At 38.2% G+C, this 23103-nt stretch overlaps 1 protein-coding gene across 3 annotated transcripts in view; it reads right to left on the minus strand.

Annotated features, from left to right (window-relative positions):
• The window catches only part of znrf1 (zinc and ring finger 1), a 263548-nt gene that overhangs the window by 233925 nt on the left and 6520 nt on the right, over positions 1 to 23103 (minus strand). Inside the window, exon 2 of one of the 3 annotated variants that reach the window (XM_043707185.2) lies at positions 18432 to 23086. The exons of the other annotated variants lie outside the window; for them this stretch is intronic. Within the exon in view, the coding sequence (XP_043563120.2) occupies positions 22899 to 23086 (188 nt within the window). The 3' untranslated portion in view covers positions 18432 to 22898. Of the gene's footprint in view, positions 1 to 18431; positions 23087 to 23103 lie in introns of those variants that run through there. 3 annotated transcript variants of the gene reach the window in all.

Here is a 23103-nt window from a genome sequence, read left to right on the forward strand (position 1 = left end):
GGGAGGAGGGACTTGGGGGAGGGGCGTTGGAAATGTGATAGGTGGAGGGAGGTCAAGGTGAGGGTGATAGGCCGGAGTGGGGTGGGGCGGAGAGGTCAGGAAGAAGATTGCAGGTTAGGAAGGCGATGCTGAGTTCAAGGGATTTGACTGAGACAAGGTGAGGGAGGGGAAATGAGGAAACTGGAGAAATCCGAGTTCATCCCTTGAGGTTGGAGGGTTCCCAGGCAGAAGATGAGGCGCTCTTCCTCCAACCGTCGTGTTGCCATGGTCTGGCGATGAAGGAGTCCAAGGACCTGCATGTCTTTGGTGAAGTGGGAGGGGGAGTTAAAGTGTTGGGCTACGGGGTTGTTGGGTTGGTTGGTCCAGGTGTCCCAGAGTTGTTCTCAGAGAAATCTGTAGTAGGAATGTCATGTTGAGAACCAAGTTCCTGTACAGGCAGAGTTTTATTTCCCTAATCAAAGTCAAAATAAGTGTGCAAAATTGTAGATTCACCTATGTCCTGTATGCACCGTTACAACTTTTTGGGCGGCACGGTGGCACAGTGGTTAGCACTGCTGCCTCACAGCGCCAGAGACCCGGGTTCAACTCCCGCCTCAGGTGACTGACTGTGTGGAGTTTGCAAGTTCTCCCAGTGTCTTCGTGGGTTTCCTCCGGGTGCTCCGGTTTCCTCCCACAGTCCAAAGATGTGCAGGTCAGGTGAATTGGCGTTGCTAAAAATTGTCCATAGTGTTAGGTAAGGGGTAAATGTAAGGGTATGGGTGGGTTGCGCTTCGGCAGGTCGGTGTGGACTTGTTGGGCCGAAGGGCCTGTTTCCACACTGTAATGTAATCTAATCTAAAAACTTATATATACTATCAAGCATACTGTAACACTTCATTCTTTGCACTCATATGTTTCAGCCACGTTCGTTGCTCTATTTAAATAATCTCAACACCCACCAATTCCATTTATGCACCAATGCCATTCATCCCAATTCTCACACAATGTGATGCAACCTTGGTCAGCTCAGCCAATATTCAGCACATATGCATCAAACGCTTGACAGTGGCACTCATGGTTTACTTGCCGGATAGTCCTCCTCAACAAAGACATGTAGTCATACACAAATCTCACAGTCTTTCATAGGTATGTCCTGCCTCTTTCAAGAGAAAAAAAGTCTAAATGGAAGGGAGAGGGCAGTGGAGACCACCACAGTTTCCAGAGCTAACAAAACAGAAAGCAATAGGTCTTAATGAGCAGCATGTTAGCATACTCACATAGTGGAGATGGAGAGATTGTAAGGTGACAGAATTCAATATCTCCCACCAGCATCAGATCAGAAAGTTGTGTTGAGTTCAATTCAGTTCTGACGAAGTGCAAGCATATTTCAGTAATGAAGCATTCCTATGACAACACCACATTCATCTCTTCTATCCTTCAAAATCACCGTGCACAGCAGAAAACTCTAAGCAGATAACAACTTCTCAGAGGAGCTAATTTTTTTCTGATGGTGCAACATCACTTAGCTGATGTTGGAGGGCAAGCAAGGTCCACAAGTAAGTACATTTCAGTTTTTAGTTAAGTGGGATGTCACATATGACTCAGATGGCACAAAACTCACATGCAGACAGTGATGGTAGGGACAGCCATGGACAGTCCGTGACACTTCAGGAGGGAGGACAATTCGTGAAAAGAAAAATGATAGAGATTCATCAATAAACCTTCAATGTTCTGACTGTTCAACATAAACACACTTTCAACAGTCCCAGGAACATGACCATTCTAGTGCAAAAATGTTCTGCAGGCTATTGTAACAGGATCTTCCATGGATAGGGTGATTTCCTCCAGAACTTGAATCAGGCAGACTGATCAGTCCCTGCAAGCTCCAGCGTCAGCTATGTAAACTATGAATGTTAATATTTCAACTTCCTTAAAACCAGATAACAGATATGTTAGCCATGATTTTGGAAACTGTCACTGACTTGTTGTAAATTGCTCTCCAACAGACAGATACAACTGGTCTGGAAGAAGGATGGTAGTGACAGAGGAGGTTAAAAGTGGTAACTTCCCAAAAAACATTTCCATGTCACTTGTAGCTCTCCCCACTTGAATTGCCTGCAAACCCCTTGCCCACTGCCTGCTCTTTGGAGCAGCCTCAGGCAAGACCCTCAAGGATCCAAACCACCACAAACACCAAAGATGACTGAGCAAGACGCCAACACCTCTGCGAAAGCCACAGAGGCTGCACAATGGTAGGTATATCAAAGAAAAATAAAAGATTGGAAGGCACGATTATGGGTGCTTGTTAAAATATTTTTAAAATATCTTTAATTTTTTTGAGAAACACAATATCTATACTTTGTACTGCTTTCCAGTGTTTAGCACTTCTCATAATATCAATGTGAGTTCCAAATTGTAATACCCATGAAGCCATGAAATAACTGACTCCAGTTGTTGCAGGTGTAACAATGCCACACTGTGCAAAATGTAGCAGACTACATTTATCCTGGTGGCCCTTGTTGGCAAATACTTGAAGGATGCATCAGACCGTTCTAGCCATCAGGAGCACACTGATGGCTTGCTCAAATGGCACATCTGTATTTTACATGGTTTGCATCACACTCCTCCAATTCTGGTCTCTTAACCAACTCTATCTTAATCATTCTATAGTGACTACTCTTATTTCAACTGCGTAGGCCTTGAACTCTTGGATTTTCTTCGCTAGCCTCTCTGCTTCTTTACTCTTCTTTACCCTTCTCTCCACTTTTAAGGCACTCCTAAAAATTTACCTCATTGACCAAGCCTTTAGTTACCTATATCTAACATCTCCTTATAGGGCTCGGTATCAATTTCTGTTTGGTGTTTTACTATGTTAAAGATGCTATATAAATCCAAATTGTTGTAAATCTACACTATGGTGAATAATCCACCATCTATTTCCCTTATGTATTTATGTGCATCTAAATTCTCCACGCTCATTTTTATCTCTATGACTGTCCGGGAAGGCCCCAGAGCGGAAAAGCACCCATGAAGTCACCCATCCTGATGTCACCTCCTTCAAACAGTGCAGGTACATTGCTCAAAAAGAACATTCACCAAACAGTTTTTTAGAGGAAACTGAGAAAGTTACTGAGAGTGCTGAACTTTTGTTAAATCAGGATTCCCATCTAATCATCTCCATAAAAAGCTGTCCCAAGTTTTCCTCCATTACTCATTTTCCAAATTCTGAGAAAAAAAAATTCCAGAGGTGTTAAATGTAACATGTTGTCAAAATCTCATGAAAGGAGCCTTATTTAAATACTTCTTCATCCTCTGTTATTTCCTTTTGCAACACTAAAGAAAGAATTTGAATTTATCCAGAACATTTCTTGACATCAAGACATACTGAAGCCATATCCATCCACTTGAGTATTTTGATGGATAGCATTGTGGTAGTATAAAAAATCTTGCACTACTTTGTGCTGGACAAATTGATCTAGACATAATCTTCTATACTACGTTTATGCTACTATGCAATCTTCTAAATCAAATTCTGCTGTAGTGGCAGTGAAAAGATCTTTATCTGGAATCAATCTTGTTACCTCCGCTCAGAATGTATCGCAGAGCAACACGAATTTGTCCCAAATTCACTTCCTTTCTGAATTTACTCATTGTTACAAGTTAGAGGATAAATGAAGTTTTAAAAGCGAAATAATAATAAGCAGCCTTGCCAGGTCAGTTTTTCATCAAGAGTTTTTACAAGAACAATGAAAGTCACAGCCCGAATATGGATTACAAGTGTGTGTGTGCCGGCATGTGCATGTGTACTTTTGTGCGCGAGTGAGTGTGCAAGTGCGAGTAAACTTGGTGAAATGAATCGCCTATTCATTTGGGAATGGCCTGTTCCCATGCTATAATATCCATAAATTTCGACATAAAAAAAATGCTCAAGTTTTCCATTGTTATTGCGAATTAAAGGAAAGGGAGTGCCACTGGACCACAGTACTGTATATGACAAAGCTCATGCACAGTCTGTAAGATCATCACAACCATATTTTCAAGATCCCTTTGTTAACAATAGAAAAATATTACCTACTGATTAAGCAGCATAGTCAACTATCAAATTCCAGCTGAAATATAACATACACCCTGTGTATCGATACATGATCAAAAGTGAAACACGATGCTCACAATTAAATGTTCAACTTAACTTGCTGCCAAAAAACAGTGAAAACAAACATGAGTACCTACACAACAGTCATCAGTAAAATCATCATTGCTGATTATATCCAATGAAGCCTTACTGTGGACTAGCTCATCATTTTCCAGACAATCTGGGCAAGTTAGACATATGCAGTTATGCAACATTTGAGAATTATATTTCATTACTAGTAACCAAATCACAAACAAAATATTGCACTCAGATGACAATTCTGTCAGAACACTAAGGGGAATATTTACCTAAGTGATGTGGCAAGACTGTATTGGGTGCTTAGCTTCTTACCACATTCTTTCTAATTTTATTTTGAAGGAATAGTGCGTTGCACATTCAGATTTGCTGATGACACCATATTAAATGGGGCCATATTTGTGCAAAAATCAAAGTTGCAAAAAAGGCAGTGACAAATTAAGCTAATTGAGATGTCATCCACCATAGACTGAAGATTGAATCGTGTGTAAATGGTGAGAAACTACATTCCTGAAAGAGCAATGTTATTTTGATGCCTTTGTACATAAATTAATAAACTTTGCTGGATAAATGTCAAAATTAATCAAGCAAACTAAGGCAACATTACCCTTTACCACAAGGTGAATGGAATACAAAAAAACATCTGTTCTGCTTCATTTATATAGAGCTTTGGAGTACAGTATTCAGTTATGGGCAACATACCACAAGAAATATACATTTGCCTCAATGGCAGTGCAGCATAGATTCAGTAAATAATAGAAGGCTGATGGGTTAAAATCATAAAAACAAATCACATAAATATGGTTTGTATTCCCTCAAGTATAGAAGTTTGACAGTTAATCTAATCTCAAGGGTAGATCAGGTGAATTTATTTCCTCTGATCAGGGCATTAAGAACAAGGCAGTTCAATCTTAAAACTAGAGGCAGGCCATTCAAGGGTAAAACCTGAAAGCCCTTCTTCACACAAAGGAAAATGCAAATCTGAAACCCTCTTATCAAAAGGCTGTAGTTGACCGAAACTTGGATTTTGCCTGTCCTCGGATGCTGCCTGAATTGCTGTGCTCTTCCAGCACCACTAATCCAGAATCTGGTTTCCAGCATCTGCAGTCATTGTTTTTACCTCTGAAACTTAAAAAAACTGATTTGCTTTTCCATGGAAGCTTGAGATCAGATATAAAAAATAGCAAATGTTGGAAATGCAGAGAAAAACAGACTTAATATTTCATGTGTCGTATGGCTTGTACTTGCTTCCGTACAAGAGTCAGTGGACTCAAAACGTTCACTTTATTTCTCTCTCCAAAGTTGGTGCCAGAGCTACTCATGCACTTTTGGTTTTGATTTCTGATAAATGTTTCTGAGGCATCAAGAGTTATTAGGCAAAGGTTTCAGAGTTTGGGAAGCAGATCAGCCATGATCCAAATAAGTTTGACAGTAAATATCTCATCTGTATTCTTAATTTCCTAACTCACTACTCACCCAAAGAAATCCTTAGGGGCTATAACAAGTGTGCGCCATTGAGTTAAATAAGTTTAAAAAAACAACATTTTAAAAGATCAGAATGGAAAGCAGTATGGTTAAATAAAAACTACCCCTTACAACATGGAGAAATTGAATCAAGAAGCTTACCAAGAAACAAGCAGGACATTGGCTGAATAAGCAAGTCCTCATGGATCCTTTTGCTAGTCAAAGTATCTTCAATCCAAAAGCAAAACAACATGGACACCAAAAATCTGATATCCAACATCAGCATTACCATTGGATACCACACACTGGCCATATAATCTGTTCCTGTGGAGATCTGAAAATCAGCAGAGGAAACAGATACAGAAGTCAGGTGAGAACTATAATCCATTTATAGCTCATCACAGCAAAGATGAGAACATTACACAACCCACAGGATTTTTGCAGCAGCTGCCACCGGTCGGGGCATGTACAATAACAGATATAACATGACCTGCCAGACCCCTCTGCTGACATTTTATTAAATAAAATGGCAGGAACTTGGCTTCAGGTACAGTTTTCACAGTAGAAGCTATTCTGATTCTCCCACATTAATTTTAAAGTATTTAAAATTATATCTTTCAAGTGGATTCACAGCCACTGAATTATCTGATCACAAGTTCATAGTCACCAATTCTACTGTACTCAACAACACGTCAGAAGATGAATTGTCTTTAAAAAGAGAATATTCTTAGAGTTATTCAGAAGACTAATACCTCGGGTTGTGCCTGAATTTGTGGGATTTGTTCACTAAGCCAGTGTGTTTTTCTACAAATGTTCTGTCGCCTCGCTAGGTGACATCAGAGCATCTTCGATAATGTGTTGGTGCTCTGTCCCACCTGGTATTTATGTCTCTATTTGTTGATACTTGTGGTTCTGTAACCAGGTGGTTTGTTTATGGGGTTTTTGCAGGGTATCTTGTAGGTAATGTTTGTGTTATTAAGACTGTGAAAAATACTACATAGGACAAACAGGAAGACAACAGACTATACAAGTGCACGAACATCAGCCCGCCACTGCCAGACATGACCAGCACTCTGTCTGTGTGGTTGGAAAAGACAATGAAGGACGCAAATTCAACTGGGACTATGTAATTATCCTAGCACTGGCAAAACAAAGACACACCTGAGAATTCTTCGAAGTTTGGCACTCCAACTAGAACTCAATGAAGACACATTGAATTGGACCTTGTATACAAACCATTCAGATAGAGAACCAGAAGTATCAACAAACAGAGACATATAAATACCATGTGTGACAAAGCACCAACACCTTATCAAAGGTGCACTGATGATGTCACCCAACAAGGCGACAAAACATTTGCAGAAAAATACACCAGCTCGACAAACAAATCCAGTGCTTCACAAAATACTCTTCTCCTTAAAACAGCACTAGTCCATGTAGATGATAGGTGATCACATATTCTCTTTCTTCATCCCCTCATTTCATACCCCAACAACATTTTCCTGCTGCCGGTCTCAAGACTGGACATCCATGAGGTTCTAGAGGCCATCAGAATTGCACTCAACCACAATCTGTAACCTCATGGCTTAGCCTATTCCCCTATTCCAATATTACAATCAATCCTGGTTCAAAGAAGAGTTGGGGAGGGAATAGCAGGAACAGCACCAGTTTTCCTAAAACTGAGGTGTCAACCTGGTGAAGCCAGGAGTATCTGCGTGCCAAATAATATAAGCAGCAAATGACAAGGCAAAGCCCAGATATTGCAAACCAACCAACCAATCAAATCTAAGTTCTGCAGTCCTTCTATACCTTCAGTCATGAATGGAGGTGAATTAAACAACTCATTGGAAGAGGTGGTTCCACAACCATCCCTATCCTCAATATTGAGAAAACCCAGCATCATTGCAAAAAGACTAGGCTAAAGCATTTGCAACACCTTTCAGCCAGAAATACTAAATGGATAATACACCTCTACCTCCTCTGGAGATTCCCAGAATCGTTCATGCCAATCTTCAGCCAATACAATTCTCTCCATATGACATTATGAAACTGCTGAAGGTGAAGACTATGGGCCCTAACAACATTCCAATTATAGTACTAAAAACAGGTGCTCTAGAACTTGCCCTGAGCCAAGTTGTTCCAGCACAGCTCCAACACTGGCATCTGCAGATATATATGAAAAACAGGACAAACATAACTCAATTACTGCCCCATCATTCTTGATCATCAATAAAGGGATATATGGGACCATCAACTGTGCTACCAAGTCTTAATTCACTTTTGCGAGAGCTTGTCTTTAACCCCAGCTTTTTCTGAAACAAGTTAAGCAGCACAGTTCAAAAGAATCTTGCAAGAATGGCCACCTCTCTTTGTACTGATTAATCATTAAGAAACATTGTTAATTGATAAATAAACTAGAACAATTGGAACCACCTTAATGAAATCCATTCACTCCACAAAACAGCAGATACAAAACACTGTCATTCTTTGATGGGAGTAGCAGCCAGCAGAGCTATAAGCACTGCAGCACTGTCAGCATGCAAATTTTACAATCAATTTTAAGCTTGACATTAGTCTTGTACCGGTCATGACAATTCATCTTTCTCAATCTGGTGGTTAAAACTGAGTTTCTTTCCCACACTTTCACATACTGTTGATGTGAAGGTGATTAACAGAATGTTTCAAATGATAAATCAAGTCCAAAAATACCAATATGGTCACAGTTTTCAGTAGGTTATTAATATGACCCAGACTTTTTCAGCCAGAATGTGGTTGTCCAGAACCTTTGTCATGGATGCTTGAGGAAGTCAATCTCGTAAGTACGAAACCTCAAAGCTGAAGCATTCATAATTTTGTTTTAAAGGAGCACTGTAAAAATGTCTTTGGACGCCCCAGCAAAATTTAAGCGAATGGGAATCAGGGGAAAACTCATCACTGATTGGTGTCGCACCCAACCCAAAGAGACATGGCTATTGAGGAGAATCAACTCAGTCCAAGACATGCAGAAATTCTTCAGGATTTCCACAACCTAAAGTATCTTCAAATGCTTCACTGATGACCTCCTCTTCATAAGGTCAGACATCAGGATGATTGTTAATGACTGCCACTGTGACTCTGCTGATACTTAAGCAGTCCAGGTCCCTTTATAGAACGATCTGGCACAGTCTGATTAAGTAGCAAACAACACTGACACCACATAAATATCAATCCATGACCATCTCTGAAAAGTGTGAATCCTTTGACAATAATAAAATTGTTATGGTTGAATCTTTAATTTACCCAAAATGTAGCCAGACCAGCTATATAAATACTGTGACAAGAGCAGGAAATTGGAATTCTAAGCAAGCAACTTATCTTGACTCCCCAAAGCTCGTTCATTTTTTATCAGGTACAAATTAGGAGTATGACGGAATACTCCCTCCACATGCCTGGATGTGTGCAGCTCCGCAATGCTTAAGTTCAACACCAATCAGGACAAAGCAACCCATATGATCAGAACCCCATCACACAGCAAAGCACTATGGTAGATGTGTGTAGCATAGATGAACTGCACATCATCTAAGTTCCTTTGATAATGCCTTCCAAACTCACTTCAATCCAGAAGGATTGGGCAGCACAAGCATGAGAATATCACCACCAGCAAGCTACCCCTCAAACAACATACTGTCCTGACTTGAAACTATATCACACCTTCTTCACAGCCAATGTGTCACAAACTTGGAACTCCTCTCTAACAGCAGTTCAAATGTGTAAGTACACCAGATGGACTCCAGCAGTTCAAAAAGGGCTGTTTCATACCACCTTCACGAGGACAGTTAGGATAGGCACAAAAGATGGCATGACCTGCAAAACCCCCATCAAATGAAAGGATTGACATAAAAATACTACAGGCACATTTAGTGATTTTAAGTTTATGGCAGTCTGTTGAAAGTAGCAAAGGGCTAGCCAAATATAAAGTGGTTCCTGAATGGAGTCCCAAGACCAAAGGGTCACAAAGATCTCAAGACAAAGTAAAGATTAGTGAGTTAGTTTTTGCTTTCCAAATAATTATTCCAGAAAAGGAAACCTACTCAAGCCTACCCCAGAACAGTATTCCAGCTATTAAATCACCAAGTTTCCTGGTGTTAGTGCTGTTTTTATTTAAATACCAGTTAGTACTGCTAACTGATCCATATTCCTGCTTTCTCCCCATAAATTTTGATGCCTTTAAATCTAAATGATTTATCTATCTCCTTCTTGAATATATTCACTTGACCTACACAATGTTCTATGGTACAGAATTCCACAGGCTCACTACCTTTTGAGTGAAGAAACGTTTCCTCATATCAGTTCAAAACGGTCTGTCTTCCCCCTTTCGAGACTCCCCAACCAGGGAAAACATCCGCCCATCCTCTCGATATTTAGCCCTATTAGAATTTTATACGATTCAATCACATCCCATCTCATCCTTCTAAACTGTAGTACATACAGGTCCAGTCGAACCAATCTCTCCTTTTAGGACATGTCGTGTCATCTCCATTATCAGCTCAGTGATTCTCCACTGCACTCCCTCTATGACAAGTATATCCTTTCTTACTGGAGACACCAATATTGCATGCAATACTTCAGATGTGGTCTTACCAAGGCAGTAAGACATCCCTACAGTTGAACTCAGATCCTCTTGCAATAAAGGCCAATGTGCTATTTGCCTTCACTGCTTGCTGCTGCCTATTTACTTTTGTACAAAGGTGTACAAAGAGACCAAGATTCCTTTGTACACCTACACTTTCCAATATATTGCCACTTCTGTTTTTCACAGAGGAGTACAACTTCACATTTAGCCACGTTGTAACACATCTGCCAGTTGTTTGACCATTCACTTAATTTGTTTAAATCACCTGAAGCTTCCTTGCATTCTATTCACAATCCCACCAGGTTTCAGGTCAGCACACTTGGAAAAATTATATTTGGTTCCCTCATCCAGATAATTTATATGTAAATCAGTCCCCAATATTAAATGCAGCAGAGATGAGAAGAAAATAGAAAGTGTGAGGTTCCACAGGATGTCAGTGGGTTACAAATATTTTCAGTGTTAACCCCCTTTTTTAAAAATGGGAGTGGCATAGCAAGGGATGAACATTTAATTGGGTGTCAAGGGCTGTTTAAGAATCTTGGATAGAGCTGAAGATCTTTTTCAGGAAGGGATGACAGTGATGATTTTAAAATGAATGTGAAAAACAGCTGAAGGAAGAAGGTCACATTATCTGCAAGCATAGGCCACAACCACCCTCTCGTCTAATGTGCTACAGCTCTTCCATTAACTTAGTTTCCTGTCACTTTTCCAAGTTCCCTAATTTCCTGGCAAGCCCATGCCTTACCCCTCAGCTAAACTGGATAAGTTCAACTATGACAATATTCCAGAACTATCCAAGTATTTACCGAAACCACTGAATCCTATCTCCCAATGTAAACTGTGAGGAGAATATGGAACTTCAAGAAGGCAAATTGGTGGAACAGACAGATAAAGTTCAAAATGAAATGTAAAGTAAAGCATTTTGGTTGGAAGAACAGAGATACAATGTAAAGTAAATGGTATAAACTCAATTACAAAACGGCTGCAGGAGCAGAGGAACCCGCCTGCAGATGATCAAAGGTCATTAAAAGTAGCAGACAGGTTGAGGGAGCATTTCTAAAGCAGACAATATCCTGGCTTATTTAATATTGGCGCAGACTGCAAGAGCAACAAAATTATGTTGAAATTCTGGAAGACTAGTTTGTCCTCAGCTCGAATAGTGTGTCCAGTTCTAGAAGGATGTGAAGGCACTGCAGAGAATGCAGAAGAAGGTTTACCAGAAAGTCATGACCCTCCCTGGAATTGTTACCAACACAAGTAGAAATTGGCAACTACAATTTGTAAAATAAATATTTATGTTTTAAAGTACTCATCAAATCTTACTGCCATACCTTATTCTATTAAGAATTCCTATATCCGCGCTTATAGCTGAAACAATTAGGGTCTGGAATGCACTGCCTGAGAATGGGGAGGAGGCGGGTTCAATTGAGGCATTTAAAGGGAAATTAGATAGTTATGTGAAAAGGAACAATGTGCAGAGTTACAGCAACAAGGCAGAAGAATGACACTAAATGACTTTCTTACTGGGAAAGCTGTCACAGGTTTGACAGACTGAGTGTCCTCTCTCTCTGCACTGTAACAATCCGAACCTGCTAATTACTTTGTCATTAAAATATCCAGTATACCCTGCAGTGCATCACAAATATGCTTTCATTAAGTATCAAAATGGAAATATTTAAATTTTAAAAATCTTACCCAATAAAAAAATTCTTTTGCAACTGACAATTAACTGATGTTAACAAACAACTCATTAACAAAAAAGACAATTTTCAAACTACACAAAGGTCTACATCCCAATTTTTGTAGTGTGTGAAAATTGAGAAGCAGTTATGCTCATCTTATTTCTTTGCACAGGCATGCAAAACCATCAGTAAATTTTTAGCCCTTTTCTATATTTTCACCCTTGGAGTGTGGGCGTCACTGACAAGGCTAGCTGTTATCGTCCATCACTAATGGCTTCAGAGAAGGTGGTGGTAAACTGCCTTTCTGAACATGTGGTGTAAGTACTGTTATGACTGAGGCTGGAGAGTGCACTATTGCTCTCAAGTCCTACCACTGAACTGGTCACAAAATAAATTTAAAACGTTTTACCCAGTTACCAATAAGGGCAATTATACACTTTATCTATATTAGGCTTAGAATAAAAAGATCAACCAGGTATCTTTAATGAAAAAAATTACCAAGACTTATTTGACAAAGTTGCAAAGTTAATTAACACAACAGTTGATTAAATGTGAAAGCATTTACCCTTCTAAATAACCTCTCACACATACACAAACTATCATTTAAAAAATTTCTCTGGAGAGATTAATTTTCAAAAAAATATTCTGACAAATTAATTCTTGAAAGAAAAAAATGGTTAAATTATGAAATGTTCATGCTTCCTTTCAACTGATGTCTGCACTGTTCAATTGGTCCATGTCATTTCATATCTTGTGTGTAATAGTAAAGCGGGTAAACTTCTGACACAGTAATTACATCCTCCCACCAATACTGTAGTGAACAGAAGACTACATTTATAGCATGACATGTTTCTGTAGCAGTTCCAATTATAAGTGTTGACACAGGAATTTTTTAAACAGAATAAAGTACAGGAGAAAGATTTGACAGGTACTTTAAAATTTAAATCTTTATTTTAAAAATTGTAGTCGCCAATCTCTACTTATATTGTGTTTGTTACAATTCCAGGAGTCTTCTATTGTAATATTCATGCCACACAGATACTGGGAAATGACCATCTCCAACAAGAGAGAAACTATCATTTCTGGATGAAGGGACTGGGGGCATTCTAGCAAAGTTTGCCGATGATACAAAGTTAGGTGGACAGGCCAGTAGTACTGAGGAAGTGGGGAGGCTGCAGAAGGATATAGACAGTTTGGTAGAGTGGTCCAGGAAATGGCTGATGGAATTCAATGTGAGCAAATGGGAGGTCTTGCACTTTGGAAAAAAGAATACAAGCATGGACTACTTTCTAAACAGTGAGAAAATTCGTAAAACCAAAGTACAAAGGGATCTGGGAATGCTAGTCGAGGATTCTCTAAAGGTAAACATGCAGGTTGAGTCCGTGATTAAGAAAGCGAATGCAATGTTGTCATTTATCTCAAGAGGGTTGGAATATAAAAGCACCGTTGTGCTACTGAGACTTTATAAAGCTCTGGTTAGGCTCCATTTGGAGTACTGTGTCCAGTTTTGGTTTCCACACCTCAGGAAGGACATACTGGCACTGGAGCGTGTCCAGTGGAGATTCACACGGATGATCCCTGGAATGGTAGGTCTAACATATGAGGAACGGCTGAGGATCCTGGGATTGTATTCATTGGAGTTTAGAAGATTAAGGGGAGATCTAATAGAAACTTACAAGATAATACATGGCTTGGAGAGGGTGGACGCTAGGAAATGGTTTCCGTTAGGCGAGGAGACTAGGACCCGTGGACACAGCCTTAGAATTAGAGGGGGTAAATTCAGAACAGAAATGTGGAGACATTACTCAGCCAGAGAGTGGTGGGCCTGTGGAATTCCTTGCCGCAGATTGCAGTGGAGGCCGAGACGCTAAATGTCTTCAAGGCAGAGATTGATAAATCCTTGATGTCACAAGGAATTAAGGGCTACAGGGAGAATGCGGGTAAGTGGAGTTAAAATGCCCATCAGCCACGATTGAATGGCGGAGTAGACTCGATGGGCCGAATGGTCTTACTTCCACTTCCAGGTCTTATGGTCTTATCATCCCTCAATATTCAATGGCATTATTAGTGCTGAATCCCCCACAAACATCATCCTGGGTTCCTACTGACCAGAAACTGAAATGGACGAATCATGTAAATACTGTGGCGATTTCTACGGTGAGTAATTCACCTCCCGACTCCCCAAAGGCTGGTAACCATCTACAGGGCACAAGTCAGGCAAGTAATAGAACACTATGGATGAATGCAGTTCTTACGCCACTCAAGAAGCTTGACACTATCTATTACAAAGCAGCCTGATTGATTGGAACCTCATTTACCACCTTCAATACCAACACAGTGATAGCAATCTGTACTATCAACAAGATGCACTGTGGTAACTCACCAAGGCTTCCTCAACAGCACTTCCCAAACCGTAACCTCTTCCGCTCAGAAAGAACAACAGATGAAAACACTATCGCCTGCAAGTTTCCCTCCACATTACACCCATACTGCATTGGAACTAAAAAATCATTCTTCATTTTCAATAGATTAACATCCTGGAACTCCCTTCCTAACACCACTGCAGGTGTTCCTACACTACAAGGACTCTAGTGGTTCAAAAGGGCAGCTCATCACCACCTGTTCCAGAGCAATTAGGGATGGGTAATAATTGGCCTAACCAGCAATGCCCACATCATGTGAACAAATAAATCAAACTACATTTGCTGAAGGCACAGGGAACGCAATTAGGTGTTTTAATAATTTAGCATGCCATTAAGTAAATAAAAGTAAGGGTATGTTTCCTTCATGGGGTTGAGTGCTCTCACAGACTTGCACATGATTACAGTAATGACAAGCAGAAAACAAGAGTCTCTATTCCCCATATCATTAAACCATACTATATCAAGGAGTCAATACCCATAGGGAAAAAAAGGCTATCACTGTAACATCTGTCATGAAAACAGAAACAGAGGGAAGAATATTAAAAGAAAAAGGAAAAGGGACCTTATAAACATGAATAGCACAAATCAAAAATCTTAAATGTAATTGATGAAAATTCAGCAAGTCTGATAACTGCCCCATTTACTAAGTTATCTTCTAAGAATCTGTTCTAAAAAAAACTGCACAGAGTTTCTGAGATGTACACAGTTCAGTGTGCCAAAACAAACTATTTCCATCAGTATCTAGATAGAGTGGAATCAAATTATGACATAAATGTGTAGATTAAAATGGATACGACTTTAGCCCAAAGTAATTTAGGTACTCCAAGAAAGTTAGAAGAAAAGTGCAATCTTTAAAATAACAAGTTGATATTCAGAGGAGGAGATGTGCATTTATTACCCAATGGATGCTTACTATTCCTAGTATGCCATTTCAAAAAGGCCTTCTAATTAAATGAGAAAAAGCAATTCAGATTTGGCAACTTCATCTATCTTCAGAAAGCACTATTATAGAAGAGTTACTATGAAAAAACAGCCAAGGCTTCATACAGGCTCAGGATGAAAAGGCATGTTTAACTCACAAAGGATGGTGGGTGAAGAGAACAACTAATTATCTTTGGTGTTTAAAAATAATTCATACAAAAAATTACAGAAAACTTTCAAAATAAAATACTTTTGAAATGAAAGCAAAAATCTTGAACTCATTGCTTTCAATTATTCTTCAAATGAATTAAACTTAATAAGTCTGGAAAGATTAATTTGTCTCAAAATTCTTAAAATTAACATTAAAACAAATCTGAAGCCACAAACAAAATCGGAATACTTTTCAAATAGCTATCCTGAGTGTGTAAAATGTCAGTGTCCAAAAACAGTGTTCTAAAAGCATTCTTTCTACATGAAATGCAGTCCTTTAATTAATACTTGATTGCTTCCCTGGTCTTCTGAAGATGCTGACTTTTACCAGGTACTACTATTTTGAAGATTCCAGCAGCCCGCAGTGCTTTGCCAAAACAGATAACCTTCATGCTTGACCCTAAACAGGGAGTGTCAGCAAGTTTATTTGAAAGTAGAAACATTGTCACAGCTAAGCCCAAGCCTGCCCTTACCTGACCAAGTATACACAGACACACTTTACTGCTAGATAACAGTCATTTTGGCAAACCTCCTCACTCCCTAGCCCACCAGAAGTAAAACAGCAGCTGATGCCTCCCTTGGATTCAGCTGGTGAGACTTGGATTAAAACTGCTACCTTCTCCTTTATAAGATTTAGCAACACAGTAGTCATTTTCCCAACTGAACTATCAGAGGGGACAGAAAAATATTTAGTACTACTTGTGGCAGTTCAATATCGAGAAGATTAGATTGTTGCAACTTTATTTCCATGTAAATTAACAGATGCAGTTATTATAAGTACTGTGATCTGTAAAACGTCACCAAAGCTGCATTGTCCTTCTGGGCATGTTAAAGTACTTGTTGCAATCTATATTTATTAAACAAATAACTGCTGTCTGAAGAGAAATTCAATTTTGCTTTTAACTTTGAAAACAAGTATCAACTATTTCACTACAAAAAAAGTCTTTTTTTAATAAAAATCAATCTTACTCCACAGGAGGAAGCAATTCAATTCATTGCATGTGAGCTGACTTTCCACTGTGTAGTCACATTCCAATGCTCCACATTACTTTAAATATCCTCTCAAAACATTTATCAACTAAAATAAAAGCAAAGTACTGTGAATGCTTGAGATCTAGATCTAAAATAAAAACCAAGTGATTATTTATCAACTTGTCTTTCAAAACCTGATATTCATTTCGTTTCATCACTGACCCTAACAGGACATTCCAAATCCTGATACACTTGTGAAAAAGAAATCATAACTTCTCCCTCCATTCTTTTAATCATACATTATGCCCTCTGGTTGCCAAGAATTTCTTGAAAATACTTTTCTTGAAATACCCCTTCCCCCATACCTTTCTAGGTACCTTTCATTAAACCAAATCTGTAATTCATTCTTAAAACAATTTTTTTAAAATTGTTATGCTTTGTCTAAACTGCTCCCATTTAACCTTCTATCTATGGCCACTTAACTTGAGAAAGAGTATCTTATGATAAGCTCATACCATTTTAAATTCAAACAGAGTCATAGAGATGTACAGCATGGAAACAGACCCTTCGGTCCAACGTGCCCATGCCGACCAGATATTCCAACCCAATCTAGTCCCACCTGCCAACACCTGGGTGCATATCCCTCCAAACCCTTCCTATTCATCTCCCCATCCAAATGCCTCTTAAATGTTGCAATTGTACCAACCTCCACCACTTCCTCTGGCAGCTCATTCCATACACGTACCACTCGCTGCATGAAAAAGTTGCCCCTTAGGGCTCTTTTATATCTTTCCCCTCTTTCCCTAAACCTATGCCTTCTAGTTCTGGACTCCCTGACCCCAGGGAAAAGACTTTGTCTATTTATCCTATCCATGCCCCTCATAATTTTGTAAACCTCTACAAGGCCATCCCTCAGCCTCCGACGCTCCAGGGAGAACAGCCCCAGCCTGTTCAGCCTCTCCCTACAGCTCAAATCCTCCAACCCTGGCAACATCCTTGGAAATCTTTCACCTCAATAAAATTGCAAATTTTAAATATTAAAAGCCCCTATTTTTCTACTGCCTTCACAAATTAATTCCAGACGGTAGCCCAGTGAATTTGCACTGTATACACTTCAATGTCTCAACACCCTTCCGGTAATTAGATCCCAGCCTCCAACTGTAGTCTTAGTAATTGTGAATTACTATAGACTTTTACATTATGGCTCTTACAAAACTCAGGATTCCATTAACACACCTAAAGAGTTTAGAGAATTCCAGTGTCATATACCATCTTATAAAAATAATTTACATTTTAAACAATTACCAAGGCTGAGAGTGTAACTGAACTGAAAAATTATGCAAATAAAAACTTGAGCTATGTTGTTACCATTTTACCTCCAAGGATACCAACATATCCCCTTGCACTGATGGGCTCAATAATTCAAATACTCCACAAACCTAACTGGACTATACTGAAATGTAATCCAACTGAAATGTTAAGGATTTGATAGTTTCCCCAATTTCTTTCCAGTTTCCTCTTCGGGAAATTCAAGAGTTTAACAATAAAGCCATGTCATTTTTTTAAATATATGTGTGTGGGAAGGGCAGCAAAAATTTGCAATTCTAATCCATAAAAAGGCTGCAAATGCTAGGACAACAGAAGCTTTCATGATTGGGTATTGTTAAACAAGCTTATCAAGGGATATGGAGCAAAGACAGGAAAAATAGAATTGAGGTGATGATCAACCAATTGAATAGTCTACTTCTTTTCTGAACAAAACAGTATTTAAACTAAATTAGTATTAGAAGCTTAAATAAGAATGCAAATGTTAATTCACACTAAGCATATTCATCCCACACAGCATGTCTCTACACACGTTCTTCCAATGGTACAAGGAGTGTAATCAGAGCTCAATTATTTGGCACAATGATCATCCTCCAACAGAGGTGTGGTTTGACAAAGTAACCAGATGACTGATTTCTTTGAGCTTCAAGCATTGACATTTGCCACGGCCAGCTATGAAATGCACAAAAATGCAACAATTGTTGAGAAAAGGTTTACAACACCTATTCCCGTTCCTTACAAGATAAGGTTATTGAAATTAAATTGATATTTTCATGCACAAAACAGAAAATTTTATATTATATTTAAGAATGCTTGTTGAATACAACTAATTACAAGACCACACATTGTAGCAGTCAAAGTGGGCCATTCAGCCCTATGAGTCTGCTCCACCATTCAATAAGATCATGGTTGATCAGATAATCCTCAATTTCACTTTTTCTGCCTTTTCCCTATAAACCTCTGATTCCCTTACTGATTAAAAATCTGTCTATTTCAGCATTGAATATACTTAACAACCCAGCCTTGATGGCCCTTGCCGAGAGAGCGGAAATTCCTCATCCGTGTCTCCAAGGTGCAACCCCCTTATTCTGAGATTATGCCTTCTAGTCCAAGACTCTCCCACAAGGGGAAATTCATGTACCAATTAAAACAGCTACACTAGCTACAATAATGACCAGTTATTTTCATTTTTGTGTTCCTATTGTATGTGGTCATAATTTATGACAAAGCCAGATTTTTTGACTTCTTCTAATCTATGTTGATTATTTGCATTAATTTCCAGACAGGTCAATTGTATTAACATGACACATTACCACACCCAACAGTGCAGTCTAGACATCATAATGTATTTACTGATGACTTACATCATGACTTTGATGTTCTATTGTTAGTGATGCCATGAATGACCAAATTCATATAAACCGACACGTGCCTGATTTACAGTATTTATATTGTAACTTGTAGCCAACTATAGCATAATGTTTAATCTCACTGATCATGGTGTCTATTTTGCTTCATAAATGGACAAGCACGTATCTTTAGTAGCATTCAGCCACCGTGGCAGAAATTGTTTGGATTATTGACTGCAAATTTTTAATCTCCAAAACTGTTTACTATTTAAACAATTTCATAAAATTAGTCTGCAACAGCTTACATTTGTTCCATGACCATCCCATTACTGCTCAGCATTACATTTCTTGGAACTTTGTTTCTCGACTTCAACAAAAGCTTTCACCAGTGGTAGTACTTCTAATGAAGTGAAATCCTTGAAGCTGAGCAAAATGGAGCTGAATTTGAAACACATTTTAAAATCAACTCCTTTAATCAAGTTACTGAGACAATAGCAAATGCCAACCTACAGGAATTTATATAATTTGTTGAACAAATTATACACAAGTAGGACAAATGACACTTTATTTGCTTTGTTGAGAAAAAGGCAATGGCAAATTAACCGCCAGATAAGGTGCTGATTTTTGAGAACTCATCTGCTCTTTAAGTACAAAGAGTTTTCATAAAAAATTGATCGTGGAAAGTGTTAAGCAAAGCCGTTAATTGAAAATAATCCACCAATTGCATTTTAAATAGTAACTACTTCACAAAGTGATCAGATTTTTACCATTCAAGCAGTAACTAAATGCAAACATTTTTAAACACACAGATGTTTATATTCATGTTACATATATAAAATTGTTCAATATCATGCAGCTAATTTATCTTCCTTCACATATGAAAGTTACATTTCTCTAAACTACTTACTTCTTAAATTAACAACTTTCACTTGTTTCTACACACAATTGAGCTTTCATGACTTCTACACAATTGCAAATCAAAAGATCATTTGTTCTGCTGATATTTCGGTCAAGGGTCACTTTACTGGGTCACTATTTTCAGGATATAATCTAAAGTTCAACATTATCTAGTGGTTGGACAATGGAACAATATGCACTGGAAATCCAGTACTGAAATTAAAATTCACAGTTCAACAATCAAAATACTATTTTCAGCTGTCCTATTAGGTGGAATTATATTCTGATCAAAAGCTAGGAACGGTACAATCATATCCATCCTGTCCTAAGCACTACAATTGCACAGGTATTAATTAGTAATATTGTGTAATGAAACTTAGTTCAATGTTGCCAAAGACTATTCAGCATAATTCTTGGAAAGTAAACAGCTGAGATAAGCACATACAAGTACAGTGCATGAAGTTGTTTCATTCAAATTCTGCTTAAAAGGTCCACTGAACTATTTGAATACCTTTCAGTTATTGAGTTCAAATTAATTGAAAGTAATAATCTGAAATACCAGGATTAGACAATATAGTGCACTGTCAAACAAATCAGGGTCATCATTCATATTCTTTTTTGTCTTATTTTAGACCTTCCAAATAATAGTCAATTTTCTACTGTTAACTTTGATCTTAATTCTCAATAATGTTACACATCAGAAACATCCTCTAATGCAAAAACTCTACCCGGCACAAGCATGTTTTGGTACTCCTAACCATTCAAACAAACTAAGCCTCCTAGTGCCATAATTCATGCAGGGAGCACAGTGGAGCACTTCAATCTGGAACATCAAATGGCGAGTACTTTCCTCCTGCTTTATTTGTTTTACAGAAGCTTCTAATTCAGGTAAACTGAGTATACACATCTTTACAGATACAACGTAGACATTGAACAAAATAAGGAAAGTTCTCCAAACCAAAGTCAATGCACTGCCAAACATCATTCCCCTCCACATTCTGTGATAAAACATTTCAATCATCTAGTAACTGTAAAATTGAATGCTGCTCAACACATTACAATGCTGTAATTTATCTTCCATTACCCAACTAACTTTTAAAAACCAAAAGCATGTTGCTTTTGATGCTAACGATTGAAACAATGATAGCAAAGGACTTACAAATGATTCATTATTTACCATATGGTAAAGCTCATGGTTTTTAAAGTTATCAATTAAATTTATAAATGTAACTGTCCCAATCTTAACAGAGTTAGAGTTTGTGCAATATAACTTGCTTAAAAGTTCCTGACTCATGGAAGAGAAAATGAAGAAACAGAACAAAAAGTCAATAATGCTCCTATTCCTCTGGGGCTGCCTGCTATAACTAAAAATAGGTATCCTGCAAAATCTGGGAAGCGCTGGTGGCCATTGTCTCCTTCTCAGAGGAAAGATTGTGGCAGTGATTCTCCCATTGGTCTCCCAGTAGAGCCACAGAAGCCCCAAGAAAACAGCTGAAACATCACTAGAGGGTAGCAGCTGCACTCGAGCAGAACTGCACTTGGGGAAGTAATGCAGGATACTATAGAAACAGAGTAAAACATTAAATATAACCTCTTGTCTTCAAGGCTCCCTCACTGATATTGTCATCTAAACACCAATTCTAGTCATAACAATTTACATGGTATGCATACTGTGCAGATGTTAAAATAGCAAGTTCGGTACACAAATGGATTTAAATCCTTCAAGCCCAATGCAAAGACTTACATTTAATTATTCTGTAGTTTCTATTTTGAATTCAGGTAAATGGATTTTAGATTCATTTCCTAAACTTCAGTCATGTCCCAGGAGGACCTTTATCAATGCCCTAGAAGCAGTGCACTTTAATAACTTATTTCAGTGCTAATGGAGACTTCCCTTTGCATGACTCAATGGTACTGCCAATGTAAGGACTTTTTTTTTTAAAATCAGGTCAGGAAGGAACTGAGGCTGGGAATTGGTGAATTACCCACAAACTTTGATGTTAACAATGAACAACTTCAGAAAATAAGAAAAAAAAACAGAAGTGGAAGTTGAAAACTATGAGTAAAACAAACTATTAAAACATAGCTGTTATTGCAACTTTATCAAACTCACTTTTCATTCTTATTCCAATTAAAGAGGTTTTTAACCTAGAAAGTAACATTCATTTACATAAAGATGCAGAGTAAAATCTGTTTTATTTTGAAAAGTTAACATTTAGAAACACTCCTTTAACAATCAAAACTAAATTCTTTATTGTAAATAAATCGTAACTTCTGATCAGCAATGAGACATGACAAATATCACCAAATTAATGAGTGGCAGATTTTTAAAACTATATTAGTCAATATTTAAGGAAATAGTAAAATGTTATACTATGAAATGGTAAGTTCACTGTTAGCCACATACTTCTAAAAACTAAATTTTGTAACAGTTAACAGAAAAACTACAAATCCCGGATGATGATGAGAATGACAAAAATAAAAGAATCCAATTCTAAAATTAAAACTTGCACAACAAATCTAGTGTTCCACAGAAATCCAGATGGCAGGATTGAGTGTGCAAAGATTTAAGAGAAGCAGTTGTCAGACCCAAAGAAGTTCAGGTTCTGCCATCTGTGAAGCCATAAATTTACATTTTTCACCAGTCATTCAGCACTACTCCACAAAAGCCAGTATTATTCCTCAAGGATTATTCAACATTTCAAACATTTTACATTCAACATTCTAGACTATTAAAAATTATGAAGGTTTTTTCCAGTACTCCCTTAAATTGAATTTCAAGCTCAAGATTATAACTTCCATCATTATAAAAGTCACATAAAGGCCATGTGTAATGATTTGGAGATGCCGGTGTTGGACTGAGGTGCACCAAGTTAAAAATCACACAACACCAGGTTATAGTCCAACAGGTTTATTTGGAAGCACTAGCTTTCGGAGCGCCGCTCCTTCATCAGGTGGTTGTGGAGGGCACAATATTGTTCTAACCACAATGCAATGATAGTGGCTTCCTTTTACAGTCAGCTGCTTATTTTCCATGACAAATATTGACTTCCATTGCAACAAGCTTGAATATTTATAATTTCCTGCAAGGAATAATGTA

The sequence above is a fragment of the Chiloscyllium plagiosum genome, unplaced genomic scaffold, assembly GCF_037043375.1.
Source record: "Chiloscyllium plagiosum isolate Xiang-an unplaced genomic scaffold, Cpla_swu_hap1 HiC_scaffold_17, whole genome shotgun sequence".
NCBI lineage: Eukaryota > Metazoa > Chordata > Chondrichthyes > Orectolobiformes > Hemiscylliidae > Chiloscyllium > Chiloscyllium plagiosum.